Below are 26,408 nucleotides of genomic sequence, written 5' to 3' on the forward strand. Positions count from 1 at the left end.
ACTCCTTGTTCTTTGCCCTCCTGGAAAAATGAAGATGAGCTATAACATCACGGACATCAATCAACATTGTTAATTAGTGCACCTGATTTATGAAAGGTGAGTAGGAATGGTGATTTTTTTAAAAAGCTCTAAAGTAATGCAACACTGATATAAAGACTGTAGTTGCTGAAGGTTCTGAGGGGAGGAAGAGGGAAGAATAGCTATAACATGGGGCATTTTGGGGACATTGGAATTGATCTGCATGATAATGCAATGACAGATACAAGCCATTATACATTTTGTCAAAGCCTATAAAATGGTGCAGAGCAAAGTGTAAATCATAATGTAAACTATGGACCATGCTTACTAGCAATGTTCCTCAATTGTAACAAATGTACCACACTAATGAAATATGTTGCTAAGGGGGGGAGAGGAGGAGGGTGTGGGGTATATAGGAATCCCCCATATCTTTGATGTAATCAAAAGCTTCTTTAAAAATAGAGAAAAAAAATGATGTGTTAAAAAAAAAAAAAGAGCTCTGAAGTAAAATTTGACCTACGGATTACTTAGAAATACATTGTTTTAATTCTACATTTTTCCCATGTTTCTTATAGTTGGTGATTTTTTATTTAATTACTCTGTGGCCAAAGCACATACTTTCAATGATTTCCATTCTTTTAAATTTAGTGAGGCTTGTTCTGTGGTTGAGACTATGGCCTGTCCTGATGATAGCCAATGTGCTCTTAAGAAGAACGTATATTCTGCTGATGCCAGGTTGGGTACTATAAACATGCCATTTAGGTCAACTGGTTATAGAGCTGTTCAAGCATTCTGTAGCCTTGCTTTTCTGTCTAGTTATCCTTCCAATTATTGATAATAAATATTATGTAATTAAAATTGTTGATGTGCCTGTTTCTTCTTTCAATTCTGGGAATTTATGCTTCTTGTTATGTGTGCCCTCCATTGTTAAGTATGTATACATTTATAATTGTCATCACTTCCTGATGTAATTAGGAAACGCACCTCTTTGTATCTAAAAGATTTTTTGTCATAAACTCTGTTTTGTCTGATATTAATATAGCCATTCCAGCTTTCATATGATTATTATTTACACTGTTAGTCTTCTTCCATCTTTTCCCTATCAAACCCATTGAGTCTTTGAAACAGAAGTGTTTCCCTTACAGGCAGCATATTGTTTGTGCTTCCTCTGTGATTCACTTTGAAAATCTCTATCATTTGATTGCTGTTTTTAGAACACAATTGTTGGTATGGTTGGATGTATGTCTGCATCTGCCACTTCACTGTTTGTTTTCAATAAGTCTCATATCTTCTGTTTCTATGTTCTTCCCTTACACTCTTCCTTGCACTAAATAGTTTACTTTTTAAATTCTGTTGATTTTTAACAATACTATCTCCTCAGTAACAATACTTCCCTTCTCTAGGGATTACAATTTGCATTTTAATTTATCACAATCTACTTCAGGTTAATACTGACTTAATATTGGTAAAATATATTATCTTTGTTCTAATATAGCTCCATTTCCTCCCCCATCATTTCTGTCAATTTTTCTTATATACGTTACATCTATAAATGTTTTAAACACAATGACACAGGTACTATAACTATTGCTTTATATAATTGTATGCCTTCTTATAAATTAAGATAAACAATATATTTATGCAGTGTATTTGTTTACACATTTACCATTTCAATTTCTCATGTTATTCATTTATTTCCTCTGGAATTTAGTTACTGTCTAGAGTCACTGATTTGGCCTGAAGGACTTCTTTTAGTATTTCTTGTTTTTTTGTTTTTGTTTTAAAGATACTTAGAGTATACAAATGTCACATAAAAAATAGAGGGATTCCCTTATGCCTCGCCCCCCCACATATACCACATTTTCCCACATTGGCAGCATCCTTCATTAATGACGTACATTCATTGCTATTGATGAACACATTCTGGAGCATTGCCACTAAGCATGGATTAAAGTTTACATTGTAGTTTTACACTCTCTCCTGCCCAATTCTGTAGGTTATAGCAAGTTATATAATGGCCTGCATCTGTCATTGCAATGTCATTCAGGACAATTCCCAAGTCCCTAAAATGCCCCTGTATTACACATGTTTTTCCCTCTCCCTGCCTTCAGAACCTCCAGTGACAACTGCCTCTATATCAATAATATTTGTTGTAAGACAGGTCTGGTAGCAATTAATTTTCTGTCTTTTTTGACCTGGAAATGTGTTTGGTCTTCATTTTTGAAGGACAGTTTTGTTGGACAGGGAATCCTTGGTTGACAGGTTTGGGGCTTTATTTTTGTTGGTTTGTTTATTGTTTTTCTTTTAAGCACTTAGAATATATCATTACCTTTCCTTCTTGCTTCCACTGGTTTTGAGGAGATGTCAGCTCTTAAATATATTTTTCCCCTGCATATAATGAATTGCTTTATCTTGCTGCTTGCAAAATTTTTCTCTTTCTCTTTGTCTTTCAACATTTCAATTATCATGGGTCTTGATATGGCTCTCTTTATATTTCTTCTATTTGCACTTCATTGATCTTGGATTAATAGATTTAATCATGGTTTTCCTCAAATTTACTAAGTTTTCAGCAATTATCTCTTCAGATATTTTACTCACACAGCTATTTATTTATTTATTTATTCACACAGCTAGGCTATATCAAGAGCTCCAATGATGAGCATTGAGAGGCAATGCCGAGTCGGGCACTTCCACCACTGCCTCGGCCAGGTTTGTGCCTTGGCCCGGGCTTGAGCTGTAACACTCAAGGTGCTTCCACCAGCACCTCGGCCAGGCTTGTGCCTTGGACCAGTTTGAGCTGTAACACCAAAGGCACTTCCACAGGTGCCTCAGCCAGGTTTGTGCCTCAGCTAGGCTTGTGCAGCAACACCAGGGGGCGTTTCCATTATCGCCCTGACCAGGCTTGAGTTTAATACTGATCTATGATTAAATAAAGTTTGATTGTACTGAGGTCACATTTCTTCATTCTGAAGTCCATCTGAACCAGAGAATAAAAGTGGTGACAACACATAGTGTGTTATCATTTGAGATCTACATTACTAAATAGGACATAGCTTAGGCAGCAAAATAATATAAGAGCTTCTTAAAATACTGAGAAGTAACAAAGGGACGCCAAATGGGTTGTATTTTATAAAGCAACTTAGAGTAGTTATGTAAACTACTATTATGACAATTTTTATATAAATTATACTTTCACATTACTTTTTAAAATTGGCCAAAAAATTCTGAAGGAAAGAACATATCATCTTTGCAAGAACCAATTTGGTTAAAAGACCCCAGTAAAAATCCTAACCTAAACATTTACTAGCAAATTGTGTGATGCAGGAAAAATTATTTATTTCTAGCCCTCAGTTTCCTCATCTATAATTTGGAGATACTGATACATACGTATGTTAGAAATGTAGTTTCTGAAAAAGTCTTGTGAATTTTTAACCAGTTATAAATACCTACACATTCAAGCTAATTATAAAATACTATTAAAAATGCATTAAATATAAAACTGTCATAACCGAATTTATTATTTCCAATTAACAAAATAGGACAAAATGTAACACAAAATTTTTAGAAACTTAAAGCAGCTAAGAGGTCAGTTATTTGTTTAAAAGTCTTTTAAAAATAAAGGCATGCTAAAGATTTCATATGATTTTCATAGTTTTAAAAGTCACATGACCTAACAGTTTGCAAAATTTGTTGATATCAATTGATAAATACCCATCAGATTACTCAGACTTACAAAGAATAAAAATTGTGGCAATTTACATAAGCTTATTAAATCAAAGTCTAGACTCAGGGATTTTTATCTTCCATTTACAAAAAATATTTGCCTGTCAATTGTAAAATGCTCTGAAGCAACTGGGTTAATTTTGCAGACAGAGACATAAAGGGTTATTATTAAAGGGTTTAAGAGAAATATTTTTAACACAATAAATGTGCACATTATAACATTTGTGTATGAAAAGCATTGATGATACAAATATAGATGCTTTATCCAAGTAAAGATTCATGCTGAAGCTCTGACATTTTTAGTCCTACCTGTGCATTTCAAAGATGAAGAAAATGAAGTTGAAATATGTTGCCACTTGCTCATGATCAAGTAGCAAGTGGCAGAGCTGTAACCAAGACTCAAATATCCTGACTTCCCATTCTAAGAGATATAAAGGCCCTTGTAAGACACCTAGTTTAACCACAGGGTAAAGACTTATTTTAAATTCTATTTGTAAATCTTTGTGTTAATTTAAAAATCATCATAAGATGATAAGCCTTTCAAAACTCCAATATTAAATAAAATACAAACATAAAAACCATGAGATGCCCTCTGTCCTCCTCCTCAGCCAGTTCCCCTCCAACTCTGTTTTGGAAAAGCTTGTGCCCCAGGAACCACACTTCCCATCCGTGTCCATTCTCTCCACTTAGCTTCCAATAGCCTGAGCCTGGCAGATTCCAGGTCGGGGAAAAGGGAGAGAATGGAAGGCCTGAGATCTCTTTGGCAGATTCCCTCTCTCCACTGGGAAGGTGCTAGGGTAAGATGTGTCTTGGCATCCATTACAGAGGACACTTAGGTGCATATCTGGATGAAAGGACCTGCAGGACAGCCTAGGGTCCTAGTCGAGATCTGAAACATTTCGTCCTTGAATAATTGCTTTTGGACTCCCAAACACCAATTTTGAGAATTGTGGAAGTAGACCTTTTCTAGTTTACATCTACTTAGCAGCCTTGGTGGCCTCCACCATATTCATTTTCAACCTGATTTCTCCCCCAGGCTAATTACCAATGCCTCAACCATATCACCTATCCTGAAAGACTCAAGCTATCTCCACATAAGCCAGTATTAATGAGATGTTCCATCATCCAGGAGGAGCAACACTTTTCTTAAACAAAAACAAGTGAACAACAGCAACAAAAAAGAATCTATTGAGAAAAAACAAAAAGCAAATCACTTTGGAGAAAGCTACTCACTCTTTCATTTCTTTAATGTAAGTAAACTTAGCAAAAGGAAAACAATGAAGAGTGTGAACACAAGTAAATAGCTTATTTTTCTCCTAAGCACTTCAAGATGCAATTGCATATAACAGTCCACTAGTCCACTATTACCACATATGTCTCTGTGAAAGAAAGGAATAGACCACGCCAAATATGAAACCCAAAAAACAAAACTTAAGTTAACTACCAATGGAATTATAATTGAATTAGAGAGAAGTGGATGTGGCTCAAGCGACTGGGCTCCCATCTACCACATGGGAGGTCCAGAGTTTGTTTCCTGGGGTTTCCTGGTGAAGGCAAGCTGGCCTGCACTGCTAGCTGGCCCGAGTGGCAAGCTGGTGCAGCAAGATGATGCAACAAAAAGTGACAAAGAGGAGAGACAATAAGAGGCACAGCAGACCAGGGAACTGAGGTGGCACAAGAGATTAAGCACCTCTCTCCCACTCTGGAAGGTCCCAGGATTGGACAGCAAATGGACAGAGAGAGCAGATGGGGATGGGGGGGGGGGTGAATAAACAAATCTTTTAAAAACACAATGATTGAATTAGATATGAGAGCTAGCATGCTATTTTCATAAGCAGTTAACACAGCCAGCCACAAGGAGAAGAGATGGTACAGTTAATAAAAAGTAACAAAAATAAAGGGACTATAACATAGGTTAGAAAGATGTGATAACGAATGTCAAAAAATTTTCATGACATTTAAAAAGTCTTATTTTCTATTTCATAACTTCAGCAAGCTTATAAAAATAATATTGATAACTTAAAAATGCATACACCTAATTTACTGTGTTATTAAGAATATTTTAAACAGTTCAAAATTAACACTTAAAGGATCAAATTATTCATTTTACAAGCAGTTTATTTCCAAATACCTGAAATAAAAGAGGTTATCTTTTCTCTTAATTCTCTTTTCAACTACTAGCCCCCTCTTCCCTCCTGTGTACCTAAATATTTATTAGACATTTCAAATGTTTCCTTAGAATTCTAACAAAATGAATAATGGGGAATGATCAACTGAGGAATAAACCAAGAAACGATTCAGTTTTTAATAAGACATTTTCTGATAAACAGAGAGGATGGAGAGAAGATAAGACAGAACAGGCAGGTAGAACATAAGGGAATATTCAGGAAAGTATAAAAAGAATATATCCAAATGAAGAGACCAATACTATCCAGTTTACCACTAAAGGGTCTTTTTAATTTCTTTCATGTTTTCTCCTTCCCCTTACCTACAATGCTGATGCTATTTTGCCTTTCCTGTTTTTGACCTTTCTTTGTTCTAAATGGATGCTACACGTGTATCCCATCTTTTTTCTAAAGAGCCCCATCTGTTTTGTTTACCTTGATTAAATGATAATAATGCAACCCTGCACATGAAAAGAAAATGCAACATATGTTCAAATTTTTCTACTTAAAATCTCTATCGTAGGGTAATATACAGTGGACTCTGGAGTGAGATTCCAGATACAGACCTACCATTCACTAGCTATAACCTTAGATGAGTGACTTGACCCCTTCATACTTCACTTCTTCAAATGAAAATAGATAAGGATAGTACATACCTTAAAATGCTCCATGAAATTAAATGAGTCCAGGACTGGGTGTGTACACACAGTGCTTAAGACGGCTCTAAATGTTGCCTGTTAACATTGTTACTATTATAATTTTAAATTGTCTTCTAGATTTCTCTTTAAGGATAACTCTCAACTAATAAGAATACATGAGAGAAGATAATATTAATAATAGAAGCAGGTGTGGCTCAGTGGTTGAGTACCTGCCTCACATGTATGAGGTCCTGGGTTCGATCCCCAGTACCTCCTAATAAATAAATAAAAGAATCCATGAAAGGAGACAATTGGTTCCCGCACCTTTATTCCTTTTCTGGGGGAAATCTTAGCCTTTTCTTGGGCATCTAGAACATACAGTAAGAACAGACACACTTTGAAGGTGTTTAAAGATGGTATAGCCTACATTTTATCCCACTGTTTCAAAGCATTTTGTTTCTTCTGATCCCTTATCAGTACCACTACAAACTATGACTATCTCATACAAGGAATTTAAATTAAAATAGAAAAGCTGGCTCTCAGCACGGGTACTTCATTTCTCTAAACTGCCATCCAAGACAGAATATATTTCAAAGCACCGGCAACTCTGGGAGGACATATGTCTGGTTTACTGAACCTGAATTAAGCCATTAAATTAAGCACTGTAGCTCAATACGACAAAATTCAAAGTCTATCTTTTAGATATAAATGTTGGTAAGATTAAGGTTGCTTGCAAGTATTTCCACTTTAGCAGAAAATTTTGTGTTAAATCCAAGTTCCCAGTTAAGCCTATAAGAAGGAAGCAGCCACTTGAAAACTTCTTTACTGTGCAAAGTGCCATCTACTTTTAAATCTTCCTACTGTTGATATTTTGTGAATGAGAAAATTGACCAAAACAGAGAAAAGAAGCAAATTTAAATTCAAGTGCTCCATCGCAATTGAACAAGCAGTGCGGCTCCCTCATCAATGTAAAATTAAAATGAACATATCCTAAGGTCTACCATCCCTGTTCTTAATATTTCAAACTCTAACAGTAGATATATACAGGAATTACTGTGCATATGTTTCTAGAAGTATGAATAGCAAAATGTTAGAAAAGCTGGGTGATGGTGATAGCATTTGCTTCCACCCCAGTCCATCCGTGGAACCTACATCTACAGCACTCACAGCTCCCCGATGGTGCCTTGACATACACTCCCTTAATGCACCAAAGGGCCCTGCCTCACTGTTAGTGGGACTAGAAAGATCAGCAACAACTTCAATTTAACCCCACCTGCTTCTCCCTTGGACCTCCCACTGATGGGCCCACTTGTCACAGAGGAACCGCTAACATTTTATAAGCTTGCTCTTAACCTAGAACCTGGAGCACTACCACAAGCAGGGTTAGTTTGGTTCATCTCAATGCATACCCCAAACGCTAGGGAGCATGCCTGCTGACCCATGTCATTTGCCTCCTGCTGGCCCAGCATCTCTCTGTCCCTCTCCTACTTGTTCACATTCAGGGTCTATCATAATCAAATTCAAGAGCATGTTAAACCTTGCCTCCCTCCACACCTCAATAGGAATCCCACTGTTAGATCACAGTCAATGATTTTCAGTCCTATCAGACCAAATGCCCTCTCTATAACAAATACCTTATAAAGTTGGCTTTAGTATTACTAAATGAAATTCATAGATAACAGAATCAATATTCATGCATAATTTCAAATAATTATATATTTACATCTATATGTAGCTAAAATTCAAATGAGAAATAAAAGGAAAGTAATTTACAATAAAATAATGTCTTTTAATATAGAAGTAATCAGTCACAGTGCAAGTCACTGTGAAGACTGATGCTGGCATGTATTTATAGAATAACAGTGAACACAATCACTACAAATGCAGTGAACTGGGTGTTACATTACTTAGAAAACACAAGGAGCATCACCTTTAGTTACATGACTTTCGAAAATGGTAGACAAGTTTTAGTAAAGTTTTAAGCAAAACAAAGTACAATTATCTCTGTTTACATTGTTTTAGGAAAAGCTGAGACATTTTAAATCTATGCATAGCGTATTTTGTGTTTATGTGAATATAGCTGGGTTACAGGCTCAGAAAACTATAAGCAGGTTTTTCACCTGCATCAATGCCCAGTAGAAACTTCAAAATACTTGTGGGACATGAGACATTTGTTTATTGTATTAGATCAGGGAGTTCACAAACTGTTTTCTGTAAAGGGCCAGATAGTAAATGTTTTAGGTTTGTAGGCCAAGCAGCCATAGACAATATGTAAATGAATGGGTGTGGAGTGTTTCGATAAACATATTTTTAAAAAACATGCAGCAAGCCCCAGTTTACAGTTTTGCTGAACTCTGTATTAGGGCATTTAGAGAATCCCATGTATTACCGGTGCCCAGTTCCCACCAGTTGCACCTAACAATCATGGTGATGACAAAAACATCTCCTATTTGGAGCAATCATCTCACTGCCTGTTGGGGATTGAATCATGTACCCGATAAAGACAGGTTCAAGTCCTAACCCCAGTCCTGTGGGTATAAGCCCCTTTGTAAATAGGATCTTTGAAGATGTTTTTTAGTTAGAGTGGCCAAACTGATGGGGGATGTATGAGCAAAGGAAACTGAAGCAAAAGCTAGAGGAGGGAGAGATCACTATGCAACCGAGACAGAAATTCATCTATAAGTCAAGGAACCCCAGAGATTACCAGCAAGCCAATACCAGAATGCTACAGAATCTGGGATAAAGCACGGCCTGTGGATACCTTGATTTTGGACTTCTAGCCTCCAAAACTGTGAGACAATAAATTCACATTATTTAAGCCAACCAGCCTTTTTGTCATAGCAGCCCTGACAAAGTGAGACAGCACTCTTCCATCCCTGCCAACTGAGAACTTCTGCTATAAACTTTTCTTATTCACTGCACTTGGCAAAGGCATTGAGTTTTCTGATCTCGGTTCCTTTTCTATTCCTGTTTGGAATGTTCCTTCTCCCTCAATCTACTCTTCTCTGTTTATCTATCTTATGATTAATTCAAGGCCCAGTGGGTACCTTTCCTTTGCCAATTGAGGAATTTCATTAGAACTTACTAACTTTTAGGAATGGCCTTTATATGACACCTCATATTATTCCACAACTTATTATCTATATGTTTTGTCTCCCACCTGGAAGACAGGTTCGGTTCCTTGAAGGCAAAGACTTTATCTAATACCTTATTATATTTAAAGAATATGGCTCAATGATTTTCAGTAAGTTAATCAAAAAATACAGTGAATAGCATGCTAAATGCTGAGGATGCAGCAGTGAACAGACAAGGCCCCTGATTAAAAGGGACAGAGAAAGGACAGATTGAAGGAAAAATGACTTCAAAGGCAGAACCTATGGAAAACATTCCCAGATGAGGAGAGTGAGGCGACCCACTTGTGTGTGTGTACGTGTATGTGTGTGGAAGGGATGGCTATGCAAAGGCACTTGAGAGTGCTGGTCTTCTGGCCCAAGGTTCAGGCAGAGTGCTATCACCCCAGGCTTCAGAGATGATGAAGCATATTCTCTGGGGATTGGGGAGAGTCTGGCTGCCACCCCACTATTCTGAGGGTGTTGAGCCATTACCCCAGTGTTCTTGGAGGGTGGAGCCTAGAGTTCAGCTGTCACTCAGATGCTTGACAAGGGTAGAGCGGAGAACATGGCCACTGGGCAAACCCTAGAAAAGGCTGGGCTGCCCATCCTTTGGGACCAGAGGGCAAGAAACCATAGTTTCATATATGACTTTCAGACCTTAAAATCTAATGGACTATGCCCTACAGGGTTTTGGAATTGTTTGGAACCCATGACCCTTGTTTGCTTTCCGATTTTTCACTATGGCAATGGGAATATTTTTCCTGTGACTGCCCCTCCTTTGTATATTGGAAGCGGATAACTTGTTTTCAGTTTCAGAGATTTACAGCCTGAGAGAAATTCTGTCCCAGGACAGACCATACCTAAAACCAATTTTGATGAGACTTTATACTTAATACTGTTACTGAAATGATTTAAGGCTTTTTGAAACATTGTGACAGAATGGCTATATTTGCAAATGGAAAGAACATGTCTCTCTGGGGTCCAGAGGGTGGAGTGTGGTAGTCTGAGATTGAATATGTACCCCAGAAAATCATGTCCTTAGGGGTAATCCATTCCTGTGGGTATGTGCCTATTGTAGGTCATACCTTTTGATTAGGTCACTTCAATGAAGAGCCTTGTGATTAGATTACTTCAGTAAGGTTTGACCTGGGGTGGGTCTTAATCCTTATACTGGAGTCCTTTATAAATGGGATGGTTACAGAGTAAGACACAGAGAAAAAGCTGTAGGACCAGACAGAGAAAGCCATGAGCAGAAAAAGGCTGAAATAACAGAACCCAGGAGAAAGGAAGCCAGAAACTGAAGCAACAAAACCGAGAGGAGAAAGGAAAGACAAGTAGGTACTTGCATGGTTTGGACACTTTCACAGCCTCAGAACTATACGGTTGCAACCTAATAAATCCCCATTGTAAAAGCCAACCCATTTCTGGTATATTGCTTTCACACTGAAAGAGCTGCTATTTTAGACAGGATGCGCAGATGAAAACTTCTCTGAAAAGAGGCCATTTGAATTAACACCTAATATAAGAGACAAGATCAGGAAGGGCATTCCAGCCAGGGAGAGGACCATGTGTAAAATTCGTGCCATGTTTGAGGAAAAATTAGTCACAGGACTTGAAATGAAGCCTTTAAAATAAGGGGAATGACATTACATGATTTAGGTTTTTAACATGATTATACTTATTATAGCATGGAGAAGGGACAGTAGGGAGATAAGGGAAATGGGGAGTGCAATTAAGAAGCTATTGCACGGTTGCGTACCTGCTTCCCACAAGGGAGGGCCCAGGTTCAGTTCCTGGTGCCTTCTAAAAACAAGGAAACAAACAACAAGCAAACAAATTAAAAAACCAACTCAGGGGAGCCTATATGACTCAGTGGTTGAGTAGCAGATGCCCATATACGAGGTCCCAGGTTCAATCCCTGACCCCAGGACTAAAATAAAATAAAATAAAATAAAATAAAATAAAATAAAATAAGAAGCTACTGCAGAAGTTCAAGCAAGAGAGCTGATGATGCCTGGACTGAGAGTCACAGTGAAGAGATAAAGTGGCATATTTAAGATATCTTGTAGAGAAGCAACCAACAGGATTTGTTCATGGGCTAGATTTGGGGAAGGGGGGCAATGGATGTGTCATTACTAACACTGGGAGAAAATGGTTTGGTTTGTGGTGGAGTTGGGGGAACCATGAGTTCCATTTTGGATGCTTTAATTTGAGATGACTGCTAGACATCTGTTGATTATTGAATGTTGAAGCACCCTTGCATCCTGGAATAAACTTCACCTAGTGTGAAGTACTATCCTTTTTTGATATTCCTGGATTCAAGAGGGGATGCCAAGTAGCAGATGGATATATGAGAATGGACAACAGGATCACAGCCCAAAAGGTACATATGTAGCGCTATTTAAAACTCATGGAAATAGATAGAATCACCCAGCAAAGAGTCCTGGCAGGGAAAAGAAGGCCATTCCCTGTCCTGACATTCCCTAAAATTTAGAGAGGAAGCGAGCACAACAGAAAAGAGAAAAACCTATGGTGACAGTTTGAAGTTATTTTATGCATCCCAAAAAGAGAAAGATTATATATTTTTAATGAATCCATTCCTATGGGTGAGACCCTTTTGACTGGACTACATCAGTGAGGCGTGACTCAGGGTGAGTCTCTGTCCTCTTGCTGGGTCTGAAAAAAATGGTAACATACACAGGTAAAGAGGGCTCTGCCATATTTCACCCAGTCATGTAAGAGAGTGGACAGTAGCAAAACAGAATCCCCAAGAGGCTGAGAAAAGTACTGAAGTCTGGAACCAGCAGAGCACAGACCCACAGAAAGAGGACCCCCAAGGGAAGGGGCCCACGGAACAGCTCAAAAGGAGATGAGCCATATGCCTGATAGCTCACAGCTGAACCCAGGAGACAAGTCCTCTATCTGGTTGCCCACAGCTGAGCTCTCAGAGACAGTAGATCCTGGAGGGGAAGGCAGAGACCTCAGCAGATATGGACCACCACCTTGCTTCACCATATGGCAGGACCCTGAGAAAGCGTCTCTGCTGATCTTTGATTTGGACATTTCACAGCTCAGAACTATAAGCATTTACCCCAAATAAACTCCCTTTATAAAAGCCAACACATTTCTGGTGCTTTGCATTGGCAGCCCTGCAGCAAACTAAGACACCTTGAGAAGAGAATGTTTCAACCACTTGCAATCTGCTGAAAGGTTAAGTAAAATGAAGATACAGAGGTTTATATTTGATTTGGCAATGAAGAGGTTACTGGTGAACTTGATGAGAACAATTTCAGCTACATAAGAATGATGGAAACCAAATAGAAACAGGATGAAAAAGAAGAATGAGAAGTGAACAAATGAAACAGAAAAAAGGTTTCTCGAAAATAAGTATAAATAAAAATGATAGTTGTGGAAACAAGTATGACTAGAGGCATTACATTTAGATTGTCAACGTTGATATTTATCTTGTAGATCAGCAGAACAGTAACTGTGATTCGTTCAACTCAAAATTAACCTGGTCTTATTTCAAGATAATTTGTACCTTATAAAATGTAACAGAGAAAGCTACTAATCCCAAAAGTTCTGAAATGCTTATTAGCAATAAAAGAAAGTATTTGATTTCTTAGATTAGGAAACTTGTCTATGTAAGAAGTAATAAGCAGAATGACAAAGCAATTTTATTTCATAAAAATTAAAAACATATAAAAACCACCTACATTATACAGGGAAATTTTAGAAAACTGAAAGGAAGAAAACATAACATAAAAGATCCTAACATATAAAGAGTGTCTATAAATCAATAAGAAATACCAATAGAAAAATACAGTAAAAGATAGGAACTAATAAATCAAGGATTAAGAAACACAAATTATTAAAAAGAAAGCAGGACTCCCCTCTCCCCCATTTTAAGGACTTTTCTTAGAAGTCACACATATAAAGTTAGATTAGTATATATCCATTAAATTAATATGCACTTTAGGAGCTTGGCAAACAAAATCAGATATATGAAATTCCTCAAGTACCTTTCTAGGGATAACCTCACCGTCATTACAGAGTAGTTCCCCCTTCCTCATATCCAAGTATACAGACAGATAGTCTTGTTTTATTTAACATGATTTCATATCATTCCAAGAGGTACTGATATTTAAATTTCAGTTTACATATTCCAATAGAGATAGAACCATGTAATTTAAAAGCTGAGCATAACCAGGCATATATAATATTTTAAAAGCTATGGACATCATATAACCACAAAAACAAAGATAACCAGAATAAGTGCCTACCTTCCCTGATAGCTGTAAAAGGTGTACCTTCTTCTTCTTGCAGCCTGATCACCTTCAATGCTACCAATTTTCCATTTACCCTGGAAGAAAAAAAAACATGAGAAGCAAATCCATGTTCCCATTACAGTTCTAATTTTCTTCCTTATAATTTATATTGTATGCCATTTTGCACTGAAAATGTCAGTGACTCAAACATTCCACTATAACAAGATTAATTTCAGTAAGGCTGGGAATTCTACATCATCTTAAATATTCACATTTTAAATATTCACACTTGCATAGTCCAAGACTTAACTGAAATTCTCCCATTTATTCTTTGATCCATCTGGAATGAAACTAGAGCTTAACAAAATCACCATGCTTCATCAATTATTCTCAAATAATTAAAAATCAAGCAGTCAAAATAATTCTCTCTCCAGTAACTCTGTTTCTTTTCCTGAAAAATCTTCATCTTCCTGACTTTAGTTAAACTCATTCAATCCCCAAGGACAGAAACTTGATATTCACCTCTCTCCCTCTCTCTCTCCCTTTCTCTCTCCCTCTCTCTCTCTCTATCTCTCTGGGCATCTATCTATCTATCATCTATCTATCTACCTACCTATCTAATCTATCTATCTAGGGTCTCTCTCTCTCTCCTTCCCTCCCTCCTTTCTTTTTACTAGAGTCACCTAAACTTAGATTTGGTCTAGCTGGGTTTTATATTATGGTATATCATCAAAGTGAAAGTTATAAGTGTTTTTACCATTACAAAGATTACACAGGATTTATCTAAAGCAGATGGTTCTTCCAGGGTTACTCTAGATGTGTATCAGCTCTATTTAAAAGGAAGATTACACTATGGGGATAACTGGTTATCCAAGGTCAATTCTGTCAACAAGCAAACACATGACTATCTATACAGGCCTTCTCCTTGAGTAGTCTATTTTCTAGCTTTACTAAGACCAGCCACACTTTATTTGGCTTATTTACTTGTTCGTTTGCTTAATGAAAATAGATAAATCAAGTACATGTTAAAAATGTAAAATATACAAGAAGGTGATTGATAAAAAGAAAAACTCCCCACTAGACCCTCCTCTATCAACCCAGCTCTGGTCTTCCAAGGCCACCACTTAACACTTGTTTGCATACATCCAGGTACATACAGTGTATGTGTGTATTTGTATATGTGTGCATATGTACATGTATATAGACACACACAACAGCAGTAGCCCATACAGAGTACACTGATGGTTTATGTCACTTCACATATTTCAATGACTCTTTCTCATAAATTCATAGAAAACTGCGACTTGTTTTATAAAGCTTATGCAATTTTTCTTTGTGTGAGTGAAGAGTACTTAATTTAACCAACCAACCCCCCCTTTATTTTTGGGCATTGAGCTTGTTCCCAGTTTTTTGCTACCATAGTGTCATGATGAATATTCGTACACATGTCATTTCAGCCATGTGGAAAAATACATCTGTTAAGATAAATTCCCGTAAGTGCAATTCAAAGTCAAAAGAGGGATACGCATTTCAAACCTTACTGAATACTGGCAAGTTTTCCTACCTCAAGGTCTGTTCCCACCTCACCTATGCTATATGTTATCAACATTTTATTTCACCAATCTGATAAGTCAAAAATGGCTCCCTGCTGCAATTTAATTGCTACCAAAGATCTTTAAGGTGAAGGAACCAGCAAGGAGAACTCGGGTGGCCCAGAGAATCAAGTGCCTGAGTTTGAAATGAAGATTTTGAAAGTTTCTTTTAAAAACTATGTCTAGTTGAAATATTTTTGCCTCTAAACTGCAAGAGACACAATTCCCAAAAGGCATTTATCACTGCCCAGTCGTCCTAGTGACATTCCTCACTGAACTGACTGTTCAAATATATCATGCGTTAAAATAATTGCATAAGAGCTTTTGATTTGAAGGCTCTACAGCATGCCATCTTTCTCAAGGTTAGGAGCTGTTGTTTTTATTTTTTATTTTTCTTTCTGTTTCAGCTAGGAGGACAGGCCTGCCTCATTTTGCCTCTGCAACTCTGCTCTCCTGAGTTCATGACCTTGACATTTTTAATCACAATTGTGCTCTCAGTACCCAGGTGTGGGCAAAAAATTAATATGCACCAGGGGTTCAGCTGGAGCCTGCATTTTGCATACTTTACTTTGTCTTTAGGAAAGAGGGGGGAAACGGACTTGGCCCAGTGGTTAGGGCGTCTGTCTACCACTTGGGAGGTCCGCGGTTCAAACCCCGGGCCTCCTTGACCCGTGTGGAGCCGGCCCATGCGCAGTGCTGATGCGCGCAAGGAGTGCCGTGCCACGCAGGGGTGTCCCCTGCGTAGGGGTGTCCCCTGCGTAGGGGAGCCCCACGCACAAGGAGTGCACCCGTAAGGAGAGCCGCCCAGCGCGAAAGAAAGTGCAGCCTGCCCAGAAATGGCGCTGCCCAGGAATGGCGCCGCCCACTTCCCCTGCCGCTGACTACAACAGAAGCGGACAAAGAAACAAGACGCAGCAAATAGACACAGAGAACAGACAACGGGGGGGGGGGGGGGGGGGGTGGAATTAAATAAAAATAAATAAAAAAAAAGAAAGAGGGAAGCCTTTGGTGGTGCTGGAGGCTGGGATGTACTCAGTGCTGACTTCTGCACAGATTTTTCTCAGGCCAGTTAAGCTCATCACTGGCTCTCCGAGGAAGCAGTAGCTGACTCCATGAACTGATGGAATTTTCCCAACAACTTTACAGACATTTCCCCTTTTGTCCATAAACACACACCTACAACCTTCTTCCCACAAAACCTTTCCTTCCCCTGTGGTCGTTAACTTGGATATATCCCGAACTGAATTCAGAAGTACAGGAACCTCATTATATACCCTCAAACCATGACACTGTAATTGTCCTGTAATGCACTGAAAAAAGACAAACCATTAATTGAACCAACATTCTTTAAATACAACTAAAGATGAAATGCCACTAAGTTATAAGGACCACCTAATTTGCATTATTTTTATGCTGACAATTGTTTCAACAAACATATTTTACATAGCAACAGTTTATAAAAACATTATCTAGTTTCATCAAATTCTGATTCTGAAGCCTAATTCTCCATGAATCGAACTTCCAAGTGTTAATTTCTATATTTATAGTAATTTTAATAATATTTATTACAATCACAATACCTAATAGCATTGAGATGCTATGATATATTATGTCATATGGAACTAAAAGTTGCCTTAAATTTAAACTAGAAGATAGCCACCAGGAGAGAAGGGACTTTTTTCTCTTTCATTCATTGATATATGCCCAGTGCTTAGAAATTGCCTAATATAGCATAGCCTTGCAAAATATTTTACTGAATGAATATTGATACTGTGAAGATATTGACATTTTTTTCCTTATATCTGTAAGATAAGTCGAGAAAGAAGTATAAAAATTAGTTTCCAAAATTTTGGGGAATTCCAAAACTTTATAAAGTTTTCAATATCTTCTTTTAGCCTGGATAAAATATTCTTTTTTCAAATTAAAGGTGCAGAATCTTTGTTTAGGAAGTATACAGATATCTTAAAGTTTTATTTCTTTAAAGTTGTAGAATTTATAGAATGCTTTCTTAATTATCCTTTTTGTACCCAAAAGACATGTTTCAAAACTCTTACTACCCTTTAATAATCTGAGCACAGACTACTAATCAGTATCTCCCTCCTCTCCAGTTGCTTCATTCATTTTCCATTAAGAATCACATTGATTATCAAATTGCTCTTTTAGCCTAAGAGTCATTGTGACTTTCTCCTTTCTTAGTTTTTCTCTACATGTCTAGATACTCATTCACTCCTGAATCCCTTAGTTTTTAAAGCCAAGTGAAAATGTTAAGTCACTGGCTTCAGCTTTGAAAAAGGTAACTTTGGGGGGAAAATCAAAATTTTCTAACGCACTACCTTTGGTGAATACATGTATTTTTTTAAATTTTAGTATGGATTAAAATGCTTGAAATATCAAGTTACTGACTCATTAACAAAATCTCAGTTTTTAATGATACCAAAGAGTATACCTATTACTCCATGCAAAACAAAATGAAGATTACATCTTTTAATTATCTTGTGGGTTTATTTTATCAAAGGTTCAAAACATATACTTCAAAGATTGATTTAATAACTTAAAAACATTACAAACTGAATCAATAAACTAGAGCTGTTTACAGGAAAACAAGGAAGATTCCCCTTGAACAAGTATTAATAACTAAATAAGAGGTTAATAAATAGAAGGCAATCAAGGCTTGATTGCTGATGCAGACATTAATTCATGTAAATGCCATGGTGAAAAAAAATGCTTTAATTGTGTTAATATTAATACAGAACCATGTACTGGAGATAGTCCTAAATCTGCCTCACATTGCACAAAGCTGAATAGAGAACCGTTTTTATTCCAGAGTCTTTATTAGTCTTTGATTCTTCCAACAATTGCCACTTCCCGCCTTAGAAGAACTCCCGGGCCTCGCTATGAGGCTCATGTCATCGCTCGGACTCTGACTGAGGCCCAAGGATGAGTCTGCCCATCACGCAGGATGACTGTCAAGATTCGCCTGAGGAAGAGCCCTGGGTGGGACCAGGGCAGACACTGGGACACCACATGGCCGGGCAGAGCCCCTCTGGAGGCGGCTCCAGCTTGTAAATTGGTTCTAACCACAAAACCAAATCTCTACCAACTTCAAGAACTCGGTCCACAATTCTATGTGCCCTAATTTTGTAAAGAGAAAATCCCCTTGTATGAGTGAAGTAAGACCTAGGAATTTCAAATAAGGAGAACAACCTAGTCGTTTTTTCAGCTATTTGTTCATTTGCACATTCAACATTTTGTGAAACCTATAACGGAAAACTCTCCGGTTAGTTCAAGGTAAATTCTCCAGTTTCAAAAGACCATGCTCAAAGAGAATCTCCTTACAGACTAACAATTTTCAAAGGATAGCCTAAAGGTTTTATATTTCATTAGTTACGTCAAATTAATAGGATAGCTTAGTACAATAAAACAAAATTACAAATATTATCTAGGTCATCTTCGAAAATAGCATCCATGTGCTAACACCTAGAAGAAATTATGTCTAGAGGATATAAAGGAAATTAAAGCAATATACCTAAAAGAAAACTAATATACTCTGGGAAATTTAATATATTCTGCCTCTCTCTTCCATTATGATTTTGTCTCAAGAGAAACTGCTACAAAAAACAATACCAAGTGAAGGCAGACACAATGGTTTTTTTCCTTGCTATGTTGGTATAGAAGCAATAGAAGGAAATGTGAATACTAGGGAGGGAGTGGCAATAGCAAGTCGGAGTTATAGAAAGGACAATATCTTGGGCTGGATTTATAAATTTTTGGCTAAGTTATTAAACACATTTAAAAGGTTATACTAATAACACTTCTTTAATTCCTTTTAACACACTAGTTAAAATGCTAATTATACTACATTGCTTACACATTTCAAAAACTGAACACAACTAACTTATTCATGGTCATGCTATTTCCATCTGAATTACACTTTTTTTTTTTTTTTGATTACTCAGTGTTAGGTAAGAAGTCATATGATTACTATTTAACTTTTGCTATTCTGGAATATCATGAAAGTGCTATTCACTATACTTTATTCCTGAAAAAAATAAATTACTATGTGAAGGTAATCTGGCAATAATTACATCTTCTTCTAATCTTTATAAAATAATATAAATAGAGAAACGGAGGAAGGCTAACGGCTCATTTTTGTTAATTATGCTTCTTAAAAAATGAAATTCAAAGATCAGTAAAGGAACAGTTTAAAAGCTATTCATTTGGGTGTAACTAATAATGCAAAAAGTCTGAAGATTTAATGCAATGCAATTACAAAAAGAAAAACGTATATTCAATCAATAATTTCCTGTAATAACAAATGACTGCTACTAAAGCATAACTCATCATTATCAATGTTTTATTTAACGAGAAAACTCATAATGCTTTGAAACATAAAATTAGAGTGGCATATAATGCTCATGGGAGAAAACATAACGGGATTATGTACATTTCAACTATTTTAAACCGTCCAACTTTTCACTTCCAAAATAAAATCTGTCAAGTGACTTTAAAGTCTTATTACTTTGGAAGTAGAAGTAGCCTCAGATATCATTCAGCCTCCTGATCAGACAAAAAGATTCTCCCTGGCCTGAATGCCTATCAATTATCTATTTACTCTCACTGCCTAGAACAAAGGAGTCCCTCAAAAGTTGATGGTCAAATGGAAAGTAATTTGACACCACCAATTATTTAGTTCCTCCTTATACTGAGCCAAAATCTGCTTCCTATAACTTCTACTTTTTGAGTTCTGAATCCACAAACACTCTTCCACAAGACGTGCTTCACTTGATTAACTTTTAAGATGCCATCCCCCATGTAACAAATACCTGATTCTGTGCTTGAGGTAAAGAAGAAACATCACAGACATAGTCCCTGTGTTTATGAAGCTGAAGGTTAACCAAAGAGACAGGCAAAGCACATTAACTACAAAGACTACTGGGAGATGCCAAAGGGAATCAGGAGGCTCCCACATCTCAAAGATAATGAAAGATTTGAAATATTCTTAAATCCATAAATTTATCATGATAATAAAAAACCTTGGGAAACGGACTTTGGCCCAGTGGTTAGGGCGTCCGTCTACCATATGGGAGGTCCGCGGTTCAAACCCCGGGCCTCCTTGACCCATGTGGAGCTGGCCATGCGCAGCGCTGATGCGCGCAAGGAGTGCCGTGCCACGCAAGGGTGTCCCCCGCGTGGGGGAGCCCCACGCGCAAGGAGTGCGCCCGTGAGGAAAGCCGCCCAGTGTGAAAAGAGCGAGCAGCCTGCCCAGGAATGGCGCCGCCCACACTTCCCGTGCCGCTGACGACAACAGAAGCGGACAAAGAAACAAGACGCAGCAAATAGACACCAAGAACAGACAACCAGGGGAGGGGGGGGGGGGGGAATTAAATAAATAAATAAATCTTTAAAAAAAAAAAAAAACACCTTATCTGTCATATTTGCAGGGTACTAGGGAATCACCTCATTATTTTAAAAACACTTCAGTAAAAATAATAAATCAAGTACACCCTCCCCTTTCCTATGCAAACTATACCTCACTGTAAGCAAATAGTTGGCAAGGGAAGTTAGTTTCTCTTTATAGATGCACTGTAAGTAACAAATGAAGGAATGATGGAATTTGAATATCACCATTTTGCCACAACCATTCAAAGGATTATCAATGACTGCTAAAACCTCAAGAGACTGCTGGATATTATGTGCCTCCTGATGGAAGTATTCATCACCCTCTATGGAATAAGTCCAACCCAAATCTGGCCAAGTCTAAATCTAACAGCTTATTTAAAGGAGATAAGGGAACAATTTAAATAGTAGCACTGGGATACAATCAAAAAAATCCAGAAAGCAAGAAACCCAAAGGAAAAATGAAACTGTTTCTTCAACAAATAAATTTCAAGAGATAAAACGAAAAACAGAAAAAGAAGGAATGCTGTAGATTGAAAGAGAAACCGAATTAACTACAATTAATGGCAAGATATGGCCTCAATTTTACCTTGAGTTAAACAAATTGTATTTTAACAGATTGTATATTTGATGATATTAAGTAACTTAACTTTTTTAGATGTGATAACTGTATTGCAGTTATGCCTTTTAAGTCTTTATCTTTTAAAGCATAAATGTACCATGAGGTAATATGGTGTTTGGGATTTGTTTAAAAACAGTTTGGGGGAAGCAGACTTGGCCCAGTGGTTAGGGTGTCCATCTACCACATGGGAGGTCCGCGGTTCAAACCCTGGGCCTCCTTGACCCATGTGGAGCTGGCCCATGCGCAGTGCTGATGCGCGCAAGGAGTGCCCTGCCACGCAGGGGTGCCCCCCACGTAGGGGAGCCCCACGTTCAAGGAGTGAGCCCCATAAGGAGAGCCGCCCAGCGCAAAAGAAAGTGCAGCCTGCCCAGAAATGGCGCCACACACAAGGAGAGCTGACGCAGCAAGATGACGCAACAAAAAGAACACAGATTCCCATGCCGCTGACAAGAAAAGAAGCGGACATAAAGAACAACATGCAGCAAATGGACACAGAGAACAGACAACTAGTGGAGGGGGGGGGGATGGGAAGGGGAGAGAAATAAATAAATCTTTAAAAAAAATAAAAACAAGTTGAGGGGTGCATTGGAAGTGGGGAAAAGTATAAGTGAAACAAGATTAGACATGGGTTGCCAATATTTTGAAGCTGGGTGGCAGGTACAGGTGAGTTTATTATAACTATTCTCTTTCATGAGTCATTTTTTCCATAGTAAGTTTTTTAAAATTAAAAAAAAAACACAACAATATGAATTGGGATACTTGTGGTGAAAGAAAATCACAGGGTCCCATCAAAGAGATTAAAAAACCTATTTTTAGAGTAGAGAACAAAGAAAGGATTCTCTGAAAAAAGTGACATTTAATTTAAACTGAAACAAGAAAGATAAAAAAGATAAGAACATTCCAAGGGGATGGAACAATATTACAAAAGCTCAGGGGCAGAGAATGGAATGTGTTAAAAATATAGGAAAAAAACTGTAAGGAGAGCTAGTGGGAAAGGAATTACACAATAGAGCCAAAGAGAGAGAAATAGAGAGTAGTTATATCATGGAGTTCCCTGTGGTTCACAATAAGGACTGATAGGAAATTACTGAAGAAACTTAAGGAAGGAAATGATGGGAAGTGGATGTGGCTCAAGTGACAGAGCTTCCACCTATCATATGGGAGGACCCGGGTTTGATCCCTGGGGCCTCCTGTGAAAAAGAAGAAGAGAAAGCATGTCTGTGCAGTGAGCCCGTGCCTGTGTGGTGAGCCAGTGTCCACGCAAGGGAGTCATGCAGCAAGATGATGATGCAACAGAAGAGAGACAAAGGGGAGAATCAGGGTGAAGTGCAGTAGAAACCAGGAACTGAGGTGGCACAGCTGACAGGGAACCTCTCTCCACATCAGAGGTTCCCAGGATCAAATCCCAGTGAATCGTACAGGAGAAAAAATGAAAAAGAGAAGACAAAAAGAAACAGATATAGAAGATGACACAGGGAATGGACAAAACAGCAGGGTGGGGGAAAGGGAAGGGGGAAAATAAAATAAATCTTTAAAAAGAAAAAAGAAAGGAAATGACATGATTCAAAGTCTATGTCTTCAGCTCATTCACTATAGTGTGGAGAATGGTCTGCAGGGGTACAACGTGGGACTAGAGAGGGAGAAGAGGAAGACCCAGTGGTCTGTGAAAAGAGGGTGGCCACTCAGACCAGGGTGTTGGGAAGAACAATGAGAAAAAGGGAAATAATATTCTGAAAACAGAATCAACAGGCAAGTAGGACAAATGAGATTGGGAGATAAGGGAAGGTATAAAGCAGGAGTTCTTAACCATCTGTGTTCCACAGACCCTTTGGCCAGTCTGGTGAAAACCACAGGCCCCTCCTCAGAATGTAGCGGCAGATAGTTTTACGACACTCAACATCGGCATGTCTTTAAATTAAATTTTAGGATTATTCAATATTACGTTTTACAATTTTCCCATAATTTCAATACCTGATAACCTAACATGGCTCAGTATCTGTTCAAATGGTCATTTTGGGCAAACAATTAGAAATTCGCGTTTTTCCACAGTGTCATAAAAAACATCTCCACAATCCTTATCGACCTTTTTGCAGGCAGTTATCCACTGCACTCAGAGCAAGCTACATTAAAATGAAAGTCATACTAAGTCCACAGTATTACATGTATTATTTAATAAATATATCACACCCACACCAACACGTCCCCAAAGAATAATGTTTATTTGAATTCTCAATTCAAGCTCATGGGCCCCCTGAAATTTTTCTACATACACCTTGGGGGTCAGTGGGCCCTGGTTAAGAATTCCTGGTATAAAGTATGACACCAAATGTTCTAATGTGAGCATCTGAGTGAACAGAGGTACCAGTTACTGAATTGAGGAAAACTGGAGAAGGGGGAGTATTAGACAGAGTTCCAAGAGTCTTGCGTGTGAGGAACTTACTCTGGGAAGTCTGAAATAGCCAAGTGGAGACTTTAAAGGACTCATTTCTAGGCCAGAAATCTGAGTCATTTGGAGGACTGTGTGAGGAAGTCACAACCTCAGAGGAGAGCCAGTTTTCTGAGGCACGAGTAAAGAAAACACTTGAAAAAGAGGTAGAGACTAAATTAGAATTTGCTGATCGGGTAATGACTTTTTAGATCTGGAAGACACAGGGGAAGAGCCTCCAGAATGCGGCAAAGGGACAGTGAAGGAGAAATATTGAGAAACACGGGATGAGGTTCCAGAGAAAGTGAATGATCCGGGAGTTTTATTCCTTCAGCAGAGCCTAGGACAAATAATAATGTGAGGCAAAGAAGACTGCATTCCAATAGTCTCTTGGAAGCATGTGGCAGAGGGGCTTCAAGTTTTAGCTCCTGATAAAAGAGAGAGGAATGGGGCCAGTTTTGCAGCTGTTCAAAGAATTTAAGTAAAGCTGCTCCAGCCTGGCTGTCTGTCAGAATCACCTGGGGAGTTTTAAGGCATACCAACAGCTGGCCTCACCCCTAATTTAACTGGTCCTGTGGGGGGCCCTGGAATTGTTTTAAAACACTAACGTGCAACCAGGACTGAGAACCATCGTATTAAACCTAGAGGTTCCTACACCTGCTTCCCACAGCCTCTCTTCCATTGACTGGTCTCTCCAACACTGAAGTCTCCTTTTCAGTATAAATGAAAAAATTTTCAACCATTTTGTGCACCTCACAGTCTTAGTTGCAAAGCTTCTTAGTAAGTCTCGGTTGATTATCTCTTTTGAATTGTGGTTTTCACAGTGTACACACTATCAGATGTGGTCTCCTAACTGCTAAGTAGACTGGGATAGTACCCTGCCCCAATCTGGAAACTGAATTTCAACTAATGTGACCTAACTGTATATTAGACTGCAATTGAAACAAAACACTGCAAACTTATATTGATCTTGCTGACAACTAAACCCCCTGAGTTTTGTTCAAGGGACCTACAATTCCAAAGACTCTAACTACTCTTTGCCTAATCATTCACTGCCCTAAACTCAAGTGCTGCTTATGACCAGCATTGGCCACCCCATCCTTCTATGTGTCCTCATTCAAGGCACACATGAAAACAGTGAACAGGCACTGTTTACTCTTTGGCACTGCGCTCTTGACCCTCACATGCCTTCCACCTCTTTGGGGACCTTGTCTCATTAATTATCATTTCTTCCTTTTCCCTATGTCTTTCTCTCCCACTCTTTTCACTTTTCTACTCTCCAGTCCTGCTTCTTCCCCAAGACAACTTTCTCAGTCTTGCCTCAGCCTGGACTGCCATCACTCACTGGACAGTGCTGGACAATTCCCACCCAGCATAATTCCCAGCACACAATAAAAGCAGCAGTGAATGAATGAGTTAGCCCCTTATCATCTAAAAGAGTTTATGAAATGCCTTCTACTGGAACCCTCCCACTCTTGGGTATAGAGTTAATCAGCCAGTTATGAATCTTCCATTACCAGCAACATGCTGTCATCCAACTGCCTAATCACCCTCTTATCAGAACACAATTGGGAACATTTACCATTTAATAAATGAGCAGATATATTATATCTAGAGTGTTCTGCTAGTCCACCAGCTTAACAATCTGATCAGAAAAAAGAAATTAAGGTTATTTGGGGATGATGTAATTTTTATCAGTACCTAGCAATGGCTAGTTTGCTTTTTAACAACCGCTCACAAATCATCTGAATGATCATCTGTCCTAAACTTTTCCAAGGGGGAAGAATGTGAATGGCATGCAGGGGCAAGTCATACCATTTCCCCCAGCTCTAGTTCACAGAATCCATCTTCTTCTGCGACTATCTGGACTTCTCAAGGCTGCTAATGCCGCACCCATTTTTCATAGTTCCTCAGAGATGACCGACAGTGATGAAATAACGTCACCTCCAAGTTTCTTTAAAATTATGTGAAAGAGTCACCTTGGCTCTTAAATCAGAACTCCTTGGAGAACCAGTACTACTAAACTTTCTGAGACATTTGATAATTTAATTCACTCCTATGAATATTTGTTCTGCACTTTCATACCTGAAGCTAACTTCCCTTGGCAGCAGTGATGACATCAAAACAGAAGGTGAACCCAGGGAATCAAGAGTACCTACAACTGTAAGCAAAGGAATTGCATCCATCATCCATGTGGAATCTAAGCCCCCTCTTGATCTAGAGGTGGAGGGGACATCGCCATCCCAGGGTCCACAGAATGGAGGAATAAAATATAGATTAGAGTGGACTTACTGATATTCTACTATAAAACTATTGTAATGAGTAATAGAAGAAATTTATCATCGAGGTGGAGAAAGTGGCCACAGTAGTTGCTGAGGGCAGGGAGAGGGTAGAAGAGATGTGATGTGGGGGCATTTCTGTGATTTTGAGTTGCCTTAATGATACTG

General features: G+C 38.3%; 1 protein-coding gene and 1 non-coding gene across 7 annotated transcripts in view; one reads left to right on the top strand and one right to left on the bottom strand.

The window, feature by feature from the left end:
- CDK14 (cyclin dependent kinase 14) overlaps nt 1–26,408 on the bottom strand; it is a 605,606-nt gene that overhangs the window by 376,052 nt on the left and 203,146 nt on the right. For all 6 annotated transcript variants that reach the window (XM_004457637.4, XM_058297008.2, XM_071215175.1 and 3 more), the window contains one exon: nt 13,941–14,020. In XM_004457637.4, coding sequence (XP_004457694.2) covers nt 13,941–14,020 — 80 coding nt within the window. The remainder of the gene's footprint in view (nt 1–13,940; nt 14,021–26,408) is intronic.
- Nucleotides 6,749–6,820, top strand: TRNAV-CAC (transfer RNA valine (anticodon CAC)). The gene has a single exon. It is a non-coding gene; the product is annotated as a tRNA-Val (tRNA).

This window comes from Dasypus novemcinctus, chromosome 5 (assembly GCF_030445035.2).
Source record: "Dasypus novemcinctus isolate mDasNov1 chromosome 5, mDasNov1.1.hap2, whole genome shotgun sequence".
NCBI lineage: Eukaryota > Metazoa > Chordata > Mammalia > Cingulata > Dasypodidae > Dasypus > Dasypus novemcinctus.